This window comes from Notolabrus celidotus, chromosome 15 (genome assembly GCF_009762535.1).
Source record: "Notolabrus celidotus isolate fNotCel1 chromosome 15, fNotCel1.pri, whole genome shotgun sequence".
Lineage (NCBI taxonomy): Eukaryota > Metazoa > Chordata > Actinopteri > Labriformes > Labridae > Notolabrus > Notolabrus celidotus.
Genome location: NC_048286.1, coordinates 32647440 through 32667582, shown reverse-complemented (window position 1 = coordinate 32667582; position 20143 = coordinate 32647440). Strand labels below are relative to the sequence as shown.

Sequence of the window (20143 nt, the reverse complement as noted above, 5' to 3'; positions counted from 1 at the left end):
TGATCCACATACTGTATAGGGACACGGTGACATCACTGTCTCCCCTCTGCTTTTAGTCTGTCTGCAGCAAACAAACATTCATCTTCATGAGACGCCAACAAAACATCCGGATTTGCTGACCTGTGATGGAGTTAACAGCACAGAGAGGCTGTGATGGACACCTGTCCCGTGAACGTCCTGTTTGTGTGGCAGTCTCGTGAAGCAGCAGAAAATCCCTGCGATTGTCGCTCATGTTCTTCTTCTTTTGCCATTTAATGCAGTCAGCATTCTTCTTCTTCTGTTTAGATTTTTACTAAGTGAACGAATATTTGAATATTCAAAATCACTGCTCATCCCTAAAGTGTTTTCACGTTTTTCCAGAGAATAACCGCTGCGAAACAATCCGAAAATAATGTGCCGTCTTTTTTCACTCTCTCTCTCTCTTTACCTCATTTCTTTAGGGATTGACTATCACTGCTTGTTAGAGCTGTATGTGTCAATATTATGTGTGGACTGTTTGATGCACGTGTGTGCACACTAGGTGGCGGGTGTGGCAAGCCAGGTGTAGAATGCATATAGGGTAGAAGACTCAATTAGTGGCAGGTGACCCGCCGACCGGGTAGCATACAGTTTTTGAATCAATGTAGTGGCTTGCTTTCGCCAAACGAGACAAAACCCGTAAGCCACTGAGGGGCTGCTTTACCGGGACTCAGTTGACGCGTCCTCCTCGTGCAGGTTGAATGAGTGACGTCCAAACTTCGTACATCGACATCAATAAGGGTGTATTTTACAACAACATACAATAAAGGCTCAGCTGATCAATCCACACTTACATCCACTATGAACCTTTAGAATTAAAGGCTTAAAGCTATTGTACACGAGACTATGACAAAGATAACGAAGACGACGACGACGACAGTCAAAAACTGCATGCTACCCGGTAGGCAGCTCACCTGCCACTGATTGGGTCTTCTTCCCTATATGCATTCTACACCTGGCTTGCCACACCCGCAACCTAGTGTGCACACAAGTGCATCAAACAAAGTTAACAGTCCACACATAATATTGACACACATTTGGCTCTAACACTGCTCTCTTTCTTTTTTTTTCTTCTCTCTCTTAGCAAGTTACAGTGGCAAGGACAAACTTCCTTTAACAGGCAGAAACCTCCAGCAGGACCAGACTCATGTTAGACACACATCTGCTGAGACCGTGTTGGGGTTGGACACATTGATAGTTCCTCTCTCTCTCTCTCTCTCTCTCTCTCCTTTGTTTGAGGAGCAGATTCAGTGCTTTTCAATACTGAGAAAATGAATGCAATGAAGCAATGGAGCTTTAACAGCATGAGGTGTTGAAAAGTATAGCAGCAGCAAACATTTTGATCACGTTCTTGGCTAGCCCTGTTAGCACACATTGTTGTGATCAAACCAGAGCCGAGAAGATTAGCCTGCTAATAACCAAAATGGACTTCCATGTATTTATTTATTTTTGTTTAGTTTGAGTCATCGAGTACAAGGATTACTGTAAATTCCCACCCCTAGTAATTATTTTAAATCAAATGAGGCATTTTTTTTAAAATTTGGCTGGTGAAAAACATTTTTGGCCAGTACATTTTTGGAGGTCACTAGCCAATGGCAGATGAGGTAAAAAGTTAATTTTACGCCCTGATTACAGAGAATACTTAAACTCTACCTCCCTAATAGGAATATAAATCAGTATGATGCTTTCTGCATGATGTTAAAGTACATATTAGTGTGTGTAGAAAAGGTAAATATGTGTGTTTGTGTGTGTACTGTATGCCCCCCCCTGTGTCAGTCAGGGCCCCACTGGGCCACCCTGAGAGTCTATCCCTGCCCCTGGTCCTCGACTCGCAGGCCTAGCATTCCAGGCAGTCCCTCACTTCCCTTTTATATAACGACACAGTCAAACAACAGGACGACACACCTGACTGAATCCACATTATAGAGTAAAATAAAACAACAAACACAGTAACAACTCGACACACTTCCGCTTTAGCAGGTTACTAAGTAAGCTAGCAACTAGCTTAGTGAAGGTTTGAGGAGAGCTAGCTCACTTCAAACTGGATGAACTGTCTCCTAGCTTAGTGAAGGTTTGTGGAGAGCTAGCTCACCTCAGACTGGATGAAGTGTCTCCTAGCTTAGTGAAGGTTTGTGTAGAGAGCTAGCTCACCTCAGACTGGATGAACTGTCTCCTAGCTTAGTGAAGGTTTGAGGAGAGCTAACTCACCTCATACTGGATGAACTGTGTGCTAGCTTAGTGGAGGTTTGTGGAGAGCTAGCTCACTTCATACTGGAGGAACTGTCTCCTAGCTTAGTGAAGGTTTGAGGAGAGCTAGCTCACTTCATACTGGATGAACTAGCTTAGTGGAGGTTTGAGGAGAGCTAGCTAACCTCATACTGGATGAACTGTCTCCTAGCTTAGTGAAGGTTTGAGGAGAGCTAGCTAACCTCATACTGGATGAACTGTCTCCTAGCTTAGTGAAGGCTTGTGTGGAGAGCTAGCTAACCTCATACTGGATGAACTGTGTGCTAGCTTAGTGAAGGTTTGTGTTGAATGCTAGCTCACCTCATACTGGATGTACTGTCTCCTAGCTTAGTGAAGGTTTGAGGAGAGCTAGCTAACCTCATACTAGATGAACTGTCTCCTAGCTTAGTGAAGGTTTGTGTTGAATGCTAGCTCACCTCATACTGGATGTACTGTTTCCTCCACTCCGGGGTGATGTGAGCCGAGAGATGCTCTGTGAACTTCATGGTTCAGGCTGGGTCGGTGGCCTCCCCCCCGGCGTTACCAGGACCAGGACCAGAGGCTCGGTTTTTGGTTTGCTGGTCCCCCAACGGTCACACAGAAACTCTCATCCGAAGATTACGATCACACAAACACACACAAACACACTGATGCCCTTTTGTCTTCAACCAGCCTCCAGCACGCAGTCCTGTCATCCCGCACACACACGACGAGCTGCTGGGTGTCCACACATGAAGTCTGGAGACCAAAGTCTGGATCTGGAGGTTTTAGTTAGCTCTCAGGGTTTCCTGAAGGAGAGATAAGTTGTTGTTGGTGGTGGTAAACAGGCTCTCACGGTGCTGCTGGCCCTGCTGGCTGTCTCTTCCTCCTCCCTCCTCTCTCCACCTCCTGGCTCCCGCTGCGTTCAGGTGAAGTCGGATAACAGAGTGATTCCTGAGCAGCACATGAACATGTTGTTAGTGGGTGTTAACAGGGTGGGCCTTCTTCAGGGAACATCATCCAACCAGGACTGGTGGACTGGTGGACTGGTGGGGCTGGAGGACTGTCTCTCACATAAAGGGGAGGGATAGGTTTATAAACAGAGGTGCATTTAGAGGTTAGTGGTGTTCTTCTTTATCAAAAAAAAAAAGAAAGGAGATCAAGAAAGGATAATTTAAAGGTACACTGTGTAGAATTTAGCTGTATTTAGCAGATGAGACAGACATGAGTGTATAACAAGCAAATATGAAGCCCATGCAGAAGTGTAAACTGCAGTTCCTCTATTGTCCACTTGAGGCTGGCTGCAGAAACACAGGAAACCACATGCACACCAATTCAGAAAGACAATCTTTACAGCAGAAATAAACATGTTTACAGCCTGGTTCAAAAAACAATTTAGGTCTGAATAGTTAATTTCTTTATCGGCTCTAAGCGGCAACCTCTGGTCTCAAAATATGAAGCCGATGCAGAAGTGTTATAAACTGCAGTTCCTCGAGTGTCCACTAGAGGCTGGCTGCAGAAACACCAGAAACCACGTACACACCAATTCAAAGAAGACGATCTTTACAGCAGAAATAAACATGTTTACAGCCTGGTTCAAAAAACAGTTTAGGTCTGGATAGCTCATTTCTCTATCAGCCCACACTGTACGGGTTCAGAAGAAATTAAGAATTGAGCTAAACATAAAAAAGCTCAGGCATGTAAGTAACGCCAAAGTATACATATATATGTATATATTCATAATTGCCATAATGGTGCAACACAAGATACAATAAATAATATGAGGTCATTACATAGTACACATCATGCTACAGTTCATCCCTCTGTTCTTCAGCTCTGTACCTGTTGAATATGTTCTCTTCTTCTGTAATGATTTACATGTTTTTATTGCAATGGTACCACTTTTCTTTAGTTTAGATTTACCCCTTTAGTCCAGACACAATGTAGTTTTAAATTTGTACTTGCTGCTGTTTTTTTTTAAACATGTATGTTCCTCCAAGGTTGTGTTTAAGTTCCCCATTTGTAAACAAAAAAACAAACAAAAAAAAACTTTTGGATGCAGTGAGAAATTTGGATTGTTTTTAAGTCGGCCAGATCCTTAAATCTCAGTGTTTTCAGTTTGATGAAGAGTGGGTGAAGTACCTTTACAGTATATTTACAGAACCAGTAATACAAGTACGACATCCGCACAGACTAATAACATAGTTCAAACATACATACAGAACTAATAACATGGTTGAAGACATACTGCACATGTTGAGGAGTGAGATGTAGTGCGGTGATTAATGCAAGCTAATAAATAGAAAATAATGAATGCACATGTAGATTACAGAGAGTTGCAGCACTCTTACAGGGTAATTATTGCACTTTGTGTCCGTTTTAATGCACAGGCAGGAGATGTATCAGGTTGTGGTCAGATCTTCCGAAGGGGAGGGAGAGGTGATGAGCTGTATGCCTTCATGGTGTTGACAGACAGTAAATCCAGTGTTTTAATGCCCAAGATATTCTTAAACTCTTGAGTCAAAATGTCCTGCAAAAACTGCTTCACAGAATCATATCTCCTGTGTCTTTAATGACATTTTCCTGGTCCTCTTCAGTGTCAAAAAATTAACATTTCACATCAGCCTCATGTGTCAGTCTACTCTCTGTTCAATGGTTGACATGACAGCTTCAAGGAAGCTGAAGAAGTGAAGCCATCATATCCGCCCCCTGGTGGCAAACTGCCCAGAGCCCTCAGTCTTCATGTTAGAGGATGGGACGTGTGCCAAACTCCTAAATATGGGAATGTTATATTGTTACATCTACTCTAACTTTTCTGCACCATGAATGTGAGTCTAAGTCAAATCAACACCTAATGAACACCTAATCTCACTCTGCACATATTGAAGAATGCTCCTCAGTTAACAGGTGATGTTCTGGTTCCATCTAGTGAGTGAATGGAGGAACTACAGACTTCCATGGAATCATGTTAATAAACACTTTAAAGACAAAATGATGCTTTGGTTGATTTTACACTGAGCACACTGAGTGGAGGAAATGGTGCTCACGACCATGTGCAACAAGAACATGCATTAATTTGTGTGTTTATTTCACATGTACACATGCTTGTTGTGTTAGTCGTGCATGCAGCTGGACTTACAGATACACATTCAGGCACTTCAGCTTCAGTACCACTCCACAGTCCTTAGTGGCAGTGTGCAGACTTAGCATGCTGGATATTTATGTTCATAGGATCTACAGTATTTGGTGTCAGTTTTTCCTTTGGGCTTCAGAATTCTCATAATGAGTCTGTTATTTTGCATCATGCATCTGAAGGACAATCCATTAAAGGGATCAAAAATATAATGCAACTAAATATAGACTACATGAAAAGTAAGATGATAGGATGAAGGAAATATTGGCAGCATCAATCACATGATGTTTAGATTGTAAATAAAGCTCACTTGTATTAAAACAGATGGTGGGATAGGAAGAAAACCTTGTTTCTGAAGAGATATATTGAAACCCAACAATGATGGTCACCATTTTGGCTGATTATACTTATTAAAAGCACCTAAACATTGATGAAGTGTGGCTAACTTCCTGCATATTTGAGACCACAGAGAGCTTGGCAGAGGGACTATATGTAGAGCGATCTTTGTGGAGGATTAACCAGCAGACAGGGTCAGATTAGACCGGCTGGCTGTTCATAACAAGGCCTTTAGATATAAACAAGCTGGTGTGGAGACATTACCTTCACACTGCTGTAGCTGTCTGAGGCCACCATGGATCTAACTGCACTGATTCAGGTCTGTATCTGCTGCATGTGTTTGACACTCAATTGGTTAAGTCAATGTTTTTAAAACTTCATGGATGTCAAACAGGACACAATGTCTCAACATGTGTTTTTAAAGATTATTGATCTCTTACATCAGGGGTTCCCAGACTTTTCAGCTCACAACCCCCAAAATATAGATGCCAAAGACTCCAGACCCCCACTGTCCCTCAGAGTGATTTAATGTGGCTTCATTTAGCTGGTCTGCAGAAAATGACCTTACCTATATGAGCATGTGTCTGTGTTTCCTGTGCTGTTATGAATTAACCTGCTGCTACTGATGCTTTAGATAATTAACTCTTCACTAACCCTAAACTTAGGAGTCATCTGGCAACAATGAAAGGCAGAAAACTCATTACACTTTCTATTTTCAAGCTTCTATTGCAAGGTTAGCTACTATTTTTGTTGATCATTTTTTCTTTAATGGGTAAAATGTACTATTTTTAGATAACTTTAAAAAAAACAATACATTCTGGAGGACATCTCACGACCCCCCATTTGTGTCTCGCGACCCCTCAGGGGGTCCAGACCCACACTTTGGGAATACCAGGTTTAGTGTTTACTTTCTTGCCTCCTGCAATCCAACAAAATCAGCTCCTCATCTTTTTGGTAGACCACCTTGTATTGATGAAATATCATCCACTGATTCAAAGGAACTTTTCATTACTGAAGACAAGATCATATACTGTAGATGCAGTGGTGGACAGTGACAAAGTAAATTTAATGAAGCACAGTTTTTGAGTATCTGTACTTTACTTGAGTATTATTTTTAGGGGAACGTATTACTTTAACTTTCAGAAGACAATCATTGTAATTGTGACTCCACTACATTTCTATCAGTGCTCTAGTTACTCACTACTTTAGCTTTGAAGTCAGCTCATGAATCTCCTTCTCTGTTCTGAAATCTGATCCTAAGACAGTAAACTGTGTTTGTGTAGCTCTGTTTGTCTCAGTGGTTTAGTCGTACCTGTATATCGTGCGTCTCCACGGTTGAACGTGGAGCAAAAACAGAGCATCACTCAGATCAGGCAGTTCATTTAGAGATGGTAATGATGGCTATAATTCTCCACCTGAGCACCCATGGTCATATCTTCAGCCCGTGTTAGAGGTTTTTGAAATGAAGAATGATACGTATGGTTTGAAATGTTCTCCCTGTTTCTGCCCAAACAAACAAACATTCACTGTCCATCCTGAGAGAGCGTGTTGAGCTACATAACATTTGTTTCATTCCAGATGAACATTTCAAACTAAGGAGTCTGTACTTGGAGTAACTTAGTGTCTGTTTTTATTCCATGGTTTAGTTTTTAGAGATTTCAAGTAATGGTTTCTAATTAATTTGACCCATTTTAAAGTTAAAAAATCAAAAAAAAAAAAATGCTAAAAGTAATTTTTCAGTATGAAACTTCTTCTGCTTGAAGCTTAATTAGCACAATCAACATGTAGAATAATTCATCAACATCACTTTATAAAAGAAACAAATAAAATACAAAATAAAAAAAATAAAAAATCTATGTCATATGAAACTATTGTATTTATATTTAGGGCTTTCCAAAGTACATTAAATACAGTTTTAACATTAACTTTAATTAAAAACAAGTGAGTTATCCTCATTGAACCATGATCTGTGAGAATTACAGAACACCATTGCACTACATATTGATTTAAATGGTTAGTAATGGAGTTAATAATGAGATTTTTTTGGGTTCTGACACTTTAAATCATTGAATATGTCCCGGGTCAAATTGACCCAGGAAGATTATTGCTGTCCCATAGAAACAAACATAACAGGAGGGTTAAACATAATGCAACAGAATGTACTTCTGTGTATTCTTTACTGCATTTATGTATTGTTAATATACAACATTTTGAGATATTTAAAGAAGTACTTTGAATACTTAAATGTTTTTAACAGGAAGTACTCCAGGACTTTAACTCAAGTATTAATCTGACTGAACAACTTTCACTTGTATTGGAGTAATATTTAACCTGCAGGATCTATACTTTGACTTCAATAATGAAGCTGTGTACTTTGTCCATCACTGTATAAATGTAAGATTTACATTTTTTTTTCTTTTCAAAGATATTTTTATTTTTATTTTTAAACATTACAAACAAAAGATCAATGCAAACAATTCAAGTAAGTGATGTTTTTGTATAAGGAACATAATAAGTAAATGAATGAAAAAAACAAGCCAATAATATGTGATAATAATTCAAAATAAAAGATTGATAAATACTTAGGCAGGAAAATGAAGAATGGTGAAAAAGGTAAAAGAGCAATAAGAATAAAAATAGAAATATATATCCACATATATATCCACATATATAAATATATATATACATAAATACATGCACATGAAAATAAAGATTTACAGTTTAATTAAATGTACTCGTCCATCATGTTCAGTAAGTGTTACAAAAGAAAGACTGCTGACACATTTATGTACAACAAATGCAACTTTATTAAATACATCATAAAGACAATTTCAGACATTGTACAACAATTTCCTCTCTAATACTTCATCCCCTCTAAGCATACAAGATAAAACGTCATTTACATTCTTTAAAAACATGCATTTATGAACTCAAACTTCTTTGGACTTCTCTGATCCCCTGAGGAAGGAGGAACAGCACACATATGTGGAGCAGCTTTGAGTACATTCCCTCTCCAGTGTGAGCCACTGTGCTGCAGCGAGGCTCCTCACTTGGCATTCACCGCGTGCCTTAATTGACTGATTTTAAATCAAGGTCCACTGTGAACACTGAGGGAGGCCGCCCAAAAGTCCGACACAGGCGGGGGATGGACAGGCAGCAGGAAATAACCTTGAGTTAGCTAGTGCTCTGATTTCTTTCAAGCTGTGCGTTTGTCTTACAGCCACACAGTGACTAAAATCTATTAATATATTTATTGTCTATTCAAACAATTCTCTCCATCATTAGAAAAAATCCCATGTGACAAAGTGAGAAACAAATGTTCCTACTGTAATTAGCTTACTCAGAAACACAGCTCCCTGCATGCATGATTTAAAGGTCACATGTATACCTGCAGCTCCTCATCCCTTCTGCTCTGCAAATTCATGGCAGCCATCAACTGCTCACAACTGCTCTCCCCCTTCATCGGCACCAAACAGAACAGAAAAATCCTGCACTGAACGCAGACAATTCTCCATCTCTGTTTCTTGTCATGACATGTCAAGGACACATCAAGCAGGCAGCCATTACAGGAGAAACAACCAGGTGACCATGGATATAAATGAGGCTAAGACCAGATTTGATGGAACCTGACCAGGATGTAAACAGAGGGGGAAGTAGAGCATGTGAATCACTTTGACATGACAGGAAATATGGCCGCTTTTAAGAGGAATACCTTCTTCTTTTACAAATAGTGACAGTGCAGTCCTTCTCATGGAAGGTGTATGAGTGTGATCAATAGCATATGAACTGTTATAATTATAATATAGACTACTCAAAGCAATAACAGGGTATTACATAGTGGTTTCAAATAAAATGCATTAAAATAAAATAAAGAATTACACTGTAAACACACTCATGAGTACCACTGCAGAGTACACACATTGTCCCTGCAGGAATATAACAGTGATGGCACAATATATGCATCATAACACTGCAATACATTCAATAATGATGAGCACAGAGATGCAAATGATGCATTTAGGAGTGTTATATAAGAATGATTTTCATATCACCCCTCCCGACTCACACAGAGGAGCAGAGGATCCATCTGTAGGCCAGGCCATGCAGCATTAGCCTGCGTGCTGTATAGCAAAGCTGAGCGGCCAGATCCTGACAAACAATAAGGGTGCAAACACTTCAAAGAGAAACAAGCAGAATCAGATGATTTAAGATAATAATTAAAAAGCCAATTAGTGAATCTTACATGAGGACTGAAGGAGAAGATCATTTCAGAAGGAGCCGTCGAAATGAAAATGAAGGGATGCCCAGAATTAAAGAGCGTCGATTTCTGAGCCGCTCTCCTTCTTGTCGCATCATCTCCTCCAGGATCCATCCTACCTCCTCTCCTCTCTCCTCTCCTCTCTCCTCGTCTCTCAGTCCTTTCACGTGCACGAATAAAACAAAAAAAAAAAGCCTTTCTGATTCAAAGATTTAAATATAAATCTATGTTTCTGTCTCTGCCCATTGTCCTCCTCGCCCTCAGAGGAAGGTGAACCTGGTATTGATTGGTGTGATATTCAGGACGGGATTTGTTAAATGAAATCACAGTGTTTGGATTCATCCTCCCGGACAGCGCGCGCGGGCGGTGAACGTGCAGGAGGAGAGAGGACTTCAAGCGGGGTGACGTCACCATGCAGACAGATGCTCCCCCCCCTCCTCCTCCTCCTCCCAACCAACCCCCTCCACCTTTCAAACACCCCTCCCCCCTCTTTGCCCTTGAGACCGGGTACAGGAGGCCTATCCCGTCTCCCCTCAGACCAGGACACGAGATGTTAGACTTATTTAAGACACATGAATATTTGGCAGCAGTGGCAGACATCTTTATTCAGACTCCAGCTTGAGATGTATTCAACCCTCCTATTATCCTTGGGGTCAATTGGACCCCATTCATTGTTTAAAGGTGACATATCATGCAAAATGGACTTTTTAATGGTTCTCTACCTGAAATATGTGTCCCTGTCTACAAACCCCCCGAGAATGAAAAAGAATCCATTCTGCCCCTGTTCTGATTTCTACACCTTTCTGTAAATGTGTGCTGAAACCAGCCGTTTCAGACTTCAGTGTTTTTGTTACGTGACAACAATATCCGGTCTGTCACGGAGTCAGAGCTTGGAGCTTGTTCAGCCCATAGACTGTATAAAATACAACTCAACCCCTCCTCCGTTTTTCATTCCCTGCACACATGTGTGCTAACAAGGAGCTTAGGAGGGAGGCATGCTAGTTGTAGGCTGTCTTAATAAACACAAAGGTCGGTTTTACTCCCCACGTCTGCAGATTTGAAGATCTAGTGGATGATTTTTATTTATCATGAATAAGTGCTAGCGCTAGTTAGCATAGCTACATGTCGTAGCCGTAGCTGTAGCTGTGTACCAAGACACACGTCAACATACAGACAAATAAAACAACAAGAAACACTAAATCTGTGACCAATCGTTCAGAAAGGTCCCGCTGCCTTTCTGGCAGAGGTCGGTTTTACTCCCCACGTCTGCAGATTTGAAGATCTAGTGCATGATTTTTACTTATCATGGATAAGTGCTAGCGCTAGTTAGCATAGCCACATAGCTACATGTTCGTAGCTGTGTACCAAGACACACGTCGACATACTGACAAATAAAACAACAAGAAACACTAAATCTGTGACCAATCCTTCAGAAAGGTCCTGCTACAGGGGCCTCTCCGTCAGGATCAGATTCTGGATCAGATTCAGAGGGTTGAAGTGACGTGATCTCTGAGCAGCCGTGTATATTCAGCAAAAATGTAAACATTAGATCAACGTGCTGGACAGCTGAGGCCACATCCACTTCAAGCGGATCCTCGATGAACTGCAGCTTTTAACACTTCTGCATTGACTCATATTTTTAGACCGGAGGTTGCCGCTTGGGCGGGAGCCATATTGGAAATGCTGAACTCAACCAAACTTAGTGTGAGGTAAAGAGGCGGGCCTTTAGCCTCCTCGCCAACAGCTATAGCGTTCCCCTCTGTCAATCCAGTCAGTAATGTCCTTAAATGGGCACAACCCGTAATCTTCATATCTTCTGAACTGTTAGAAAAAAAAGAGTAAATAATAATAATAAAGAAATAAATCATCATTACTTATATAGCACTTTTCAAAACAGGGTTACAAAATAAGACAGAAACTAAAAAGACAATAAAAGAGAAATGAGGAAGACAAATAAAAAAATAAAAGATTAAAACAATAAAAGTTAGAAATATAAAATAAAAAATAATGTGAGGGGTCAGCGGTGATGCTACCTGCCCGTTTCCTGGCCCGGGACCGGTACAAGTCCTGGATGGGGGGCAGGTCGACACCGATGATTTTCTCTGCAGTCCTTATAGTCCGCTGCAGTCTGTGTTTGTCTAGTTTGGTTGCAGATCCAAACCAGACAGTGATGGAGGTACACAGAACAGACTGGATGATGGAGGTGTAGAACATGATCAGCAGCTCCTGAGGCAGGTTGAACTTCCTGAGCTGACGCAGGAAGTACATCCTCTGCTGGGCCTTTTTTCTGATTGTGTCTATGTGGGAGGTCCACCTCAGGTCCCGGGAGATAGTGGATCCCAGGAACCTGAAAGAGTCCACAGTGGACACAGTGCTGTTCAGGATGGTGAGGGGGGGGAGTGGGGGGGGGGCTTCTCCTGAAGTCCACTGTCATCTCTACCGTCTTGAGCGGGTTCAGCTCCAGATGGTTCTGACTACACCAGAGAGCCAGCTGTTCCACCTCCTGTCTGTAAGCAGACTCGTCTCCGTCCTGGATGAGACCAATGACGGTGGTGTCGTCTGCGAACTTCAGGAGTTTCACCGAGGGGTCCCCTGAGGTGCAGTCATTGGTGTAGAGGGAGAAGAGCAGTGGGGAGAGAACACATCCCTGTGGGGCGCCAGTGCTGATGGTCCGGGTGCTGGATTTGATGCTCCCCAGCCTCACCTACAGTACAGTTCTGAAGCCAAAAAATCCCTCTCCTGGGCGCCGCCATTGTGCAGCCAGAGCCTGTGAAGCCTTTGTAATAAGCTCCGCCCTACAGCGTAACGTCACAAGACGCTGTGTGCCCTTTGAAGTTTCGTTCTACGGCGGCTGTGAATCAAAGGAAACAGGAAGTAAAACCTCGTTTTTTAAACTCTAATAACTAACGAAGAAGAAACTTTTCAGAAAAAAGAGGCCTTGGACACAAAACAGTCAAATACTAACTACATATCACCACAGCATATGGATATGAGAAACATTCGTACGACGTGTATTTATTTTTTAAAGTTTGACTGCTCCCCCATTCAAATGAATGGGGAGACGGATTTTTTTACCTATACTGCAGCCAGCCACCAGGGGGCAGTCACACTGCTGAAAGCCTCACCACCAGGGCCGTATCCGGCACGCTTGGTGCAAACAGCATCAGCTGCAGGATGTGTTATTACATGAACGACCTATAGAGGGCAGCCTCTCGTTGGAGGAATGATGGACCATGTGAAGTACTGTCCTTTACACTCTCATATCATCTCTTCTAACTAAGTGTGAGTGTATGAGTGTTACAGTTCATGTCTGCTTGTTTAAAATATATAAATGAAAACACAAGAGTGACAAAATAAAAGTGACTAAACTGATCATAACACCGTCATGTATGTATTCATGTAATGTATTGATTCATCATTTACACTGTAGGAGAGTTCTTTGCTCCAGAGCTGTTGATCAACAGACATGTGGGTCATTCAGTGTTCTGCATCATCATGTGTTTTAGGTCATGTTCAGATTCAGGTGTACTCGGCTCTGACCCCGCACACTTCCGTCCTTCTGTTAATCTGCCGTCTAATTGGCTAACCAGAGCAGATGAAGCAGAGGCCAGGAATAGGATTGCGTCACAGGAACAGATCTGTGTTTGTCCAAGATAGAAGTAAGACAGCCTGCAAGGTTGGTACAGCAGATATAAAGACCCAGGAGAGATGACGTTTATGTTTTACTCCAGTTTGAAATAATCAGTGTCAGCTCAAATGATAAACAGGGATGATTTAGAGCTGAGCACATTGCCATTCATTATAATAATCATAAAGGGTTTTAATCAGGCGGATCCAGCGGGGTCAGGGCGATGGCTGAAGTTGTGGATAAACTATGAGACCAGAACAACATGGACTTTGGTCTTTGGTCCTCGTCTCCCACTTAGTCAGACACTTATATCTAAGAATGTTAAAAACACATCAAAATCAGATCCAGTATGTTTAAGTTTATTAATTAACCAATAGAATATCCACTAACCTGATTAGTCATCAGAGCTGCTGCTGCTGAATAACACGTCAAATGAATCTCCCTCTATAGGTGGACCCTGATACACAGATAGGACTTCAATGCAAAAGGCATCAAGTCAACATCTCTACTTTGTTGTGGTGTGTGTCTGGGAGTGAAACAGTCTGTGTTTTACTGGCATGATGAAGGGGATTAGAGTCTGGGCCCGGGGTGGGCTGTGTCAGAGAATCACTGTGGGTAAGGTGGGAGTCAAATCTAAGACCAAGGAGGCTCAACTCTGCCTGAACCCTGGCCAGGACACAGAGGACACAGGGACGTCTCTCTGAGATCCACACTGTTGAAACTAAAAAGCTGTGAAAAATCAAAATTTCACGGCAGCTGTCTGCACTTGATTTTTGAGTTTTGAGGCTAACTAGAAATCTTACATTTGAGCTAACTGATCAGTTTCTGTTGAGATAACTTATCATTCATATGTAGTGTAACTTAAAGTTTTGAGTTCATACTAAGAAGTGAAAGTTGTGCCATTTCTTTTTTTTTCATAAATGTATCTTTTACCTTTAAAATATCTATATTTAAAAGGGCCTAAAATATAAGTTATGATGCAGTTCTTCTTCAACAAATTTGAAATTATAATAAAATATTAAAATACACATATTTGTTGATGAAATTATTATTGCAGTGATGCATCATTTGAGCTGTGAAAAAAAAACGTTATTTTTATTTTTCTATCAGCTTACTTTGATTTAAAGAGGGCTTGTTTTTTTTGTGTAAATGTGTTGTCTGTTTTTATTTCATTAGTTTTTTTGTTATGGTGTATATATGTATAATGGAAAATCTTAAATAATAAAATATATTAAAAAAAGAAAATGTCCCTTTGTTCCTGCACGTTACCCCATAGGAAAATAAATTCAGAGAGGAGATCTCAAAAGTGTTTCATTCATGTCTCCTAGACAACAATTAGATCTGTTTCAAAGCAAAATGAGACTATAGCTTATGTCTCCTGTTTCTCATTCTTGCCTCCAGACAAAAAAAGTCTCAGCTTAGTCTCCCTTTCAGTTCAAAAGGAGTTCTCGTCAACATCTGAAATGATTCTCAGGTATTTCTCAAGTGTTATGACTCCTTTTGAGCTCAGGTGGAGAAATCAGGGAGATCTCTCAATCTAACCTCATCCATTTGTTTTTGTCAGACTCAGTTTTTGTGTCTCAAGTTGAGCTCAGATGGAGCAAAGAAAGAGCCTGAGCTCATCTTTTCATGAACATTTATAGTGCCCTGCAAATTAAGATTTCAATGTAATTGTCCACAAACTTACAATTCTCATTCAAACATTTGAACCACTTCAAGATCAGATATTTAGATGTGAAGTGATCTCTTCTTTGACTTCACAGTATGGTCCTTCCTTTACAAGTCTGTTTGGAACAAAACAACTTCACAAAGATTTAGTGGATTTGAGAGAAATTGCAAAAGATAGAGATTTCATATCTCCAGGTATGACAGACCATTTATTTAAAGTATGAGCCGCAAAAGGGCTGACCAGATTTATCCAGATTATTACAATTAAAGGGGTGGATTCTTTTGGGCGCTGGTGGCCTAGCGGTCTAAGTGCCCCACATACAGAGGCTACAGTCCTTGTTGCAGGGGTGGCCAGTTCGATTCCTGGCTAGTCGACCATTTCCTGCATGTCTTTCCCCCGCTCACTAGTCCCCACATGTCCTGTCTCTCTTCAGCTGTCCTGTCAAATAAAGGCAAAAAGGCCAAAAAACATATTTAAAAAAAGAGAAGAAAATTAGCCATTAATGAGATCTCTCATTTAAGTCTCAAATAAGACTCATGTCATGGTCTCAACTATTCCTCCTAGTGAATTTTAGGAGAAACTGATGAGAAACGAATGAGAACAATTTGAATCTTGAATGAGGCTGAAGTGAGAATCTCAATTTGGTCTCATGAGACTTAGAAGAGAAAGTCTTGAGCAGTAAAACTTTCCTCTGGGACTGCACTGTTTTCCCACTTGCAAGGTAGCTAACTAATGTTAAAGGCGGCTAACTATTGGTAATGACCACGCCTTATTAAACTAACTAAAGAAATTAAAGTTACATTAACTGGTTATCAACTCACCATCAACTGACCAACTAAAGCTAGAGTTTCAATACAATACTCAAACAAAACACTCACCTTTAGGGCGATCAAATCCACACAGGAGAGGAAAGATGGCGCCACATGTGGGGAATTGAAAGTGTGGAAGTCCCCTGTAGATTTGAGTTGGAGACCCCGTTCTTTGCCTGAAGCAGACTCAAATAAATTAGCTGAGCCTCAAACACATCATTTCAAGTTTTGCCAACCTAACCTATGAAATGAGACCAACTTTACACAACAAAGTTAATACAGGTAGTTGAGGTAACTACTTTGATGTAGTTTGCAACACCTACCATACATCTGTTCACCTACAGTCCCTGTTTGATGAGGGAATAATAAACTACAGAACTCCTGACAATGTTTGAAGTTTGCAACTCTGGTTTGTAGAGTTTTGGAAGAGACTTGATGAAAGTTTACTTCATCAAAGTTTGTCGTGATTTATGTTTCTGGTCTCTTTCTTCTACATGATGCACAACTCAAAAATGACATCAAATCATCATCATCATCATCCTCAAGCTGTCATTGAAAGGAACAAAGAGCTCCTTAAAGTCTTCTCAGTGTTCTGTTAGAGAGAGCAGTGTGCACCTGATTTATGACACCCAGCCACATCAAGAATTAACACGTGATGGGAAATATTCCACAGACTAACTTCAGCACATCTAACAGAAGTTATAGCAAAACTCCAAATCTTACCAAGTGAAATTGTCTCATGTTTAGTCTAAATGTCTTCTCCCACTTGATTTAAGATAAATTTACTTAACAAGTAACATTTGATCAAGATAGAGGGACTTGTTTTAAGACATCTTAAATATCTTGTTCAGTCAAACAATCTTGAAATGATCTTGTTTTGAGTTTTAATTTAGAAGAAACAAGGTTTATTTAACATTTCAGACAATTTTCAAGCTGAGATCTTATTTGTAGAAGACGGATAATCTTGATTTAAGACAAACACTTTACTTGATTTAAGGAAATGACTTTTATTAATCTATCAGAAAACAGATCCATTGATAAAAGAAAGAAAGAAAGAAAGAAAGAAACAAAGTAAGAAAGAAAGAAAGAAAGTTAGAAGTGAAGAAAGAAAGAAAGAAAGAAAGAAAGAAAGAAGGAAAGAAGGAAAGGGAAAGAGGGAAGGAAGGAAGAAAGAAAGAAAGAAGGAAAGAAGAAAAGGGAAAGAGGGAAGGAAGAAAGAAAGAAAGAAGGAAAGAAGGAAAGAAGAAAGAGAGAAAGAAAGAAAAGGGAAAGAGGTAAGGAAGAAAGAAAGAAAGAAGGAAAGAAGGAAAGGGAAAGAGGGAAGGAAGGAAGGAAGGAAGAAAGAAAGAAAGAAAAGGGAAAGAGGGAAGGAAGGAAGGAAGGAAGGAAAGAAGGAAAGTAGGAAAGAAGGAAAGGGAAAGAGGGAAGGAAGGAAAGAAACAAACAAACAAAGAAACAAAGAGAAAGAAGGAAGGAAGAAAGAAAGAAAGAAAGAAAGAAAGAAAGAAAGAAAGAAAGAAAGAAAGAAAAAAGGAAAGAAGGAAAGGGAAAGAGGGAAGGAAGAAAGAAAGAAAGAAGGACAGAAAAGGGAAAGAGGAAAGGAAGGAAGGAAGGAAGAAAGAAAGAAAGAAAGAAAGAGAAAGAAAGAGAAAGAAAGAAAAGGGAAAGAGGAAAGAAAGAAAGAAAGAAAGAAAGAAGGAAAGGGAAAGAGGGAAGGAAGGAAGGAAGAAAGAAAGAAAGAAAAGGGAAAGAGGGAAGGAAGGAAGGAAGGAAGGAAAGAAGGAAAGTAGGAAAGAAGGAAAGGGAAAGAGGGAAGGAAGGAAGGAAGGAAGAAAGAAAGAAAGAAAAGGGAAAGAGGAAAGAAAGAAAGAAAGAAAGAAGGAAAGAAGGAAAGGGAAAGAGGGAAGGAAGGAAGGAAGAAAGAAAGAAAGAAAAGGGAAAGAGGGAAGGAAGGAAGGAAAGAAGGAAAGAAGGAAAGAAGGAAAGGGATAGAGGGAAGGAAGGAAGGAAAGAAAGAAAGAAAGAAGGAAAGAAGGAAAGAAGGAAAGGGAAAGAAAGAAAGAAAGAAAGAAAGAAAGAAAGAAAGAAAGAAAGAAAGAAAGAAAGAAGGAAAGGGAAAGAGGGAAGGAAGGAAGGAAAGAAGGAAAGTAGGAAAGAAGGAAAGGGAAAGAGGGAAGGAAGGAAGGAAGGAAGAAAGAAAGAAAGAAAGAAAGAAAGAAAGAAAGAAAGAAAGAAAGAAAGAAAGAAAGAAAGAAAGAAAGAAAGAGAAGTTGTTGTTTTTAAGGGTGGGTTTCAGTTTTCAGACTCTGTTTCTTTAAATCAGATAAAAATATTCCTCCTCAAACTCCATGCACACAATGAAACACCTCCTTTAGAGCAGAGCTGGCTTATCCTAAAAAACAACATGACTGAATATTAGTATATCCAGCTCACTATGTATTATTATATCTCAACATGAGACAATTCAACTTTGTCATCTTATTTCAAGAACAAGATGGTCTTAAACCTAGAGAAGTGCTGCTATAATACAACTCAAATTAAGGTGAATATATCTCAAATGAAGAAGTTGACATGAAAAAATCTTTTTTTGAGTGAAAAAATATTAATTGTTATCATTCCTGTCTTATTCTGAGACACTAAGCTTTAAACATGGTAAAATATTGATTAAAATAAGTTTTCCCTGCTAATTTTAAGATCACAGTTTTCTAAATATTACATCTTATTTTAAGAAATCTTACCAAGCTAATTCTCACTTCTTCTATTGGCAGATGATTATTCTTATTTCAAGGTAAAAGTACCTTGAAATAAGTTTTTATTTCTTGTTTTTGGAGGGGCATTTTTTCCAGTGTGGCCTTGGTTTAAAAACTGCCTAAAAAAACCTGCACAACCTTGTGATGTTGGTTTCCTCTTGGGGAAATCACAGCTCAGCCAGACAATCAGGGAGCTCAGACAATTGGCACCATGCAGGCTGACTTGGTGACAGGAGCAGACTAATGTCCTCCGGCCTGCAGAGAGGTCCAGACCTCAGAGGGTGTTGCTGTGGGGCTAATGTTTTAATAGTTAATCTAAATCAGGAAGGAGGAAGATTACAATTAAAGACTTCTGGAGGTCACACAGAAAATAAGTCTGAATATGAAGATAATCACATTCTGTCTTGCGTAAAATGTATTGTGCACTTGTATATTACACTACAATAAAGGCTTCCAGGACTTAACACCGTCCCTCCATCACTTGGCCCGCCTCTATTGGGCTTTAGCAACTTATCCATTGGTGTGTGCGTGTGTGAGTGTGTGTGCGTGTGTGTGTGAGTGTCTGCTGCAGAACAAGTGCGCAGGGATTAACGCGCTCCTTCGCTGTGGCCGGTCGGGTGCGCATCCTCTGAGTGTTTGCTGCTGCTGCGTCCTGGGACACGTTTGGATGTAGCTGTGCTGAAAGTGAAGCTTTCTTTTTAAAGTATTAACTTCAGTCAGAGTCTGTTTGTACCTGAGAGGTGAAGAGGTGAAGAGGCGACGTGATGTTAGGGTTGTATTTGACTGTGGAGAGCTTTTACGCACGGGGGTCAGTGTTATCGGTGTGAACGTGCTGCTGGAGCTCAACAGTTCTGAACTCAGAGAGACTCTTTTTTTAAAGAGATGCGCGCTTTAAACTTCTAGCAGGATACAAACACTCGCATTGAAGTCAAGAAGTGAACCTGTGTTGCCTGTGTTTTACTCCAAACTCGTGATTTACAGGCCACATAACTTCCCAGCATATATCCTGGATTAATTGTTTTGAAATACTCTTACTGATCGGATCTTTGTTCCTGTGGACTCCTGAAATCAGAAGGTTTATTGGGTTACCTGTGACAAGAGCAGGACTCACCTGTTAGTGGGTCAAATGGCAGAGGAGTTGGAACAATGGGCTGCGTCAGAGTTGATAAAAGGTAAGCTGGCAAAGACATGACAATCGAATTATTGTGACTCCACTGTCGCTCACTCTCAGCACTGATAGGCTACCTTTCTTAACCCTCCTGTTATGTTGAGGGTCAAATTGATCCATTTCAAAGTTAAAATAAAATTGTTAAAAGTATTTTTTCAATATGAAACTT

General features: G+C 40.3%; 1 protein-coding gene and 1 long non-coding RNA gene across 2 annotated transcripts in view; both read right to left on the bottom strand.

Annotated features, from left to right (window-relative positions):
- The window catches only part of LOC117826700 (xenotropic and polytropic retrovirus receptor 1 homolog), a 38583-nt gene extending 35367 nt beyond the window's left edge, over positions 1 to 3216 (bottom strand). Inside the window, exon 1 of the mRNA XM_034702954.1 lies at positions 2682 to 3216. Within this exon, the coding sequence (XP_034558845.1) occupies positions 2682 to 2750 (69 nt within the window). The 5' untranslated portion in view covers positions 2751 to 3216. The remainder of the gene's footprint in view (positions 1 to 2681) is intronic.
- Positions 3217 to 8481: 5265 nt separating this feature from the next.
- Positions 8482 to 10059, bottom strand: LOC117827116. The gene is made up of 2 exons (XR_004634152.1): positions 9759 to 10059; positions 8482 to 9318 (listed from the first exon to the last, which is right to left on the bottom strand). It is a non-coding gene; the product is annotated as an uncharacterized LOC117827116 (long non-coding RNA).
- Positions 10060 to 20143: the final 10084 nt, after the last annotated feature.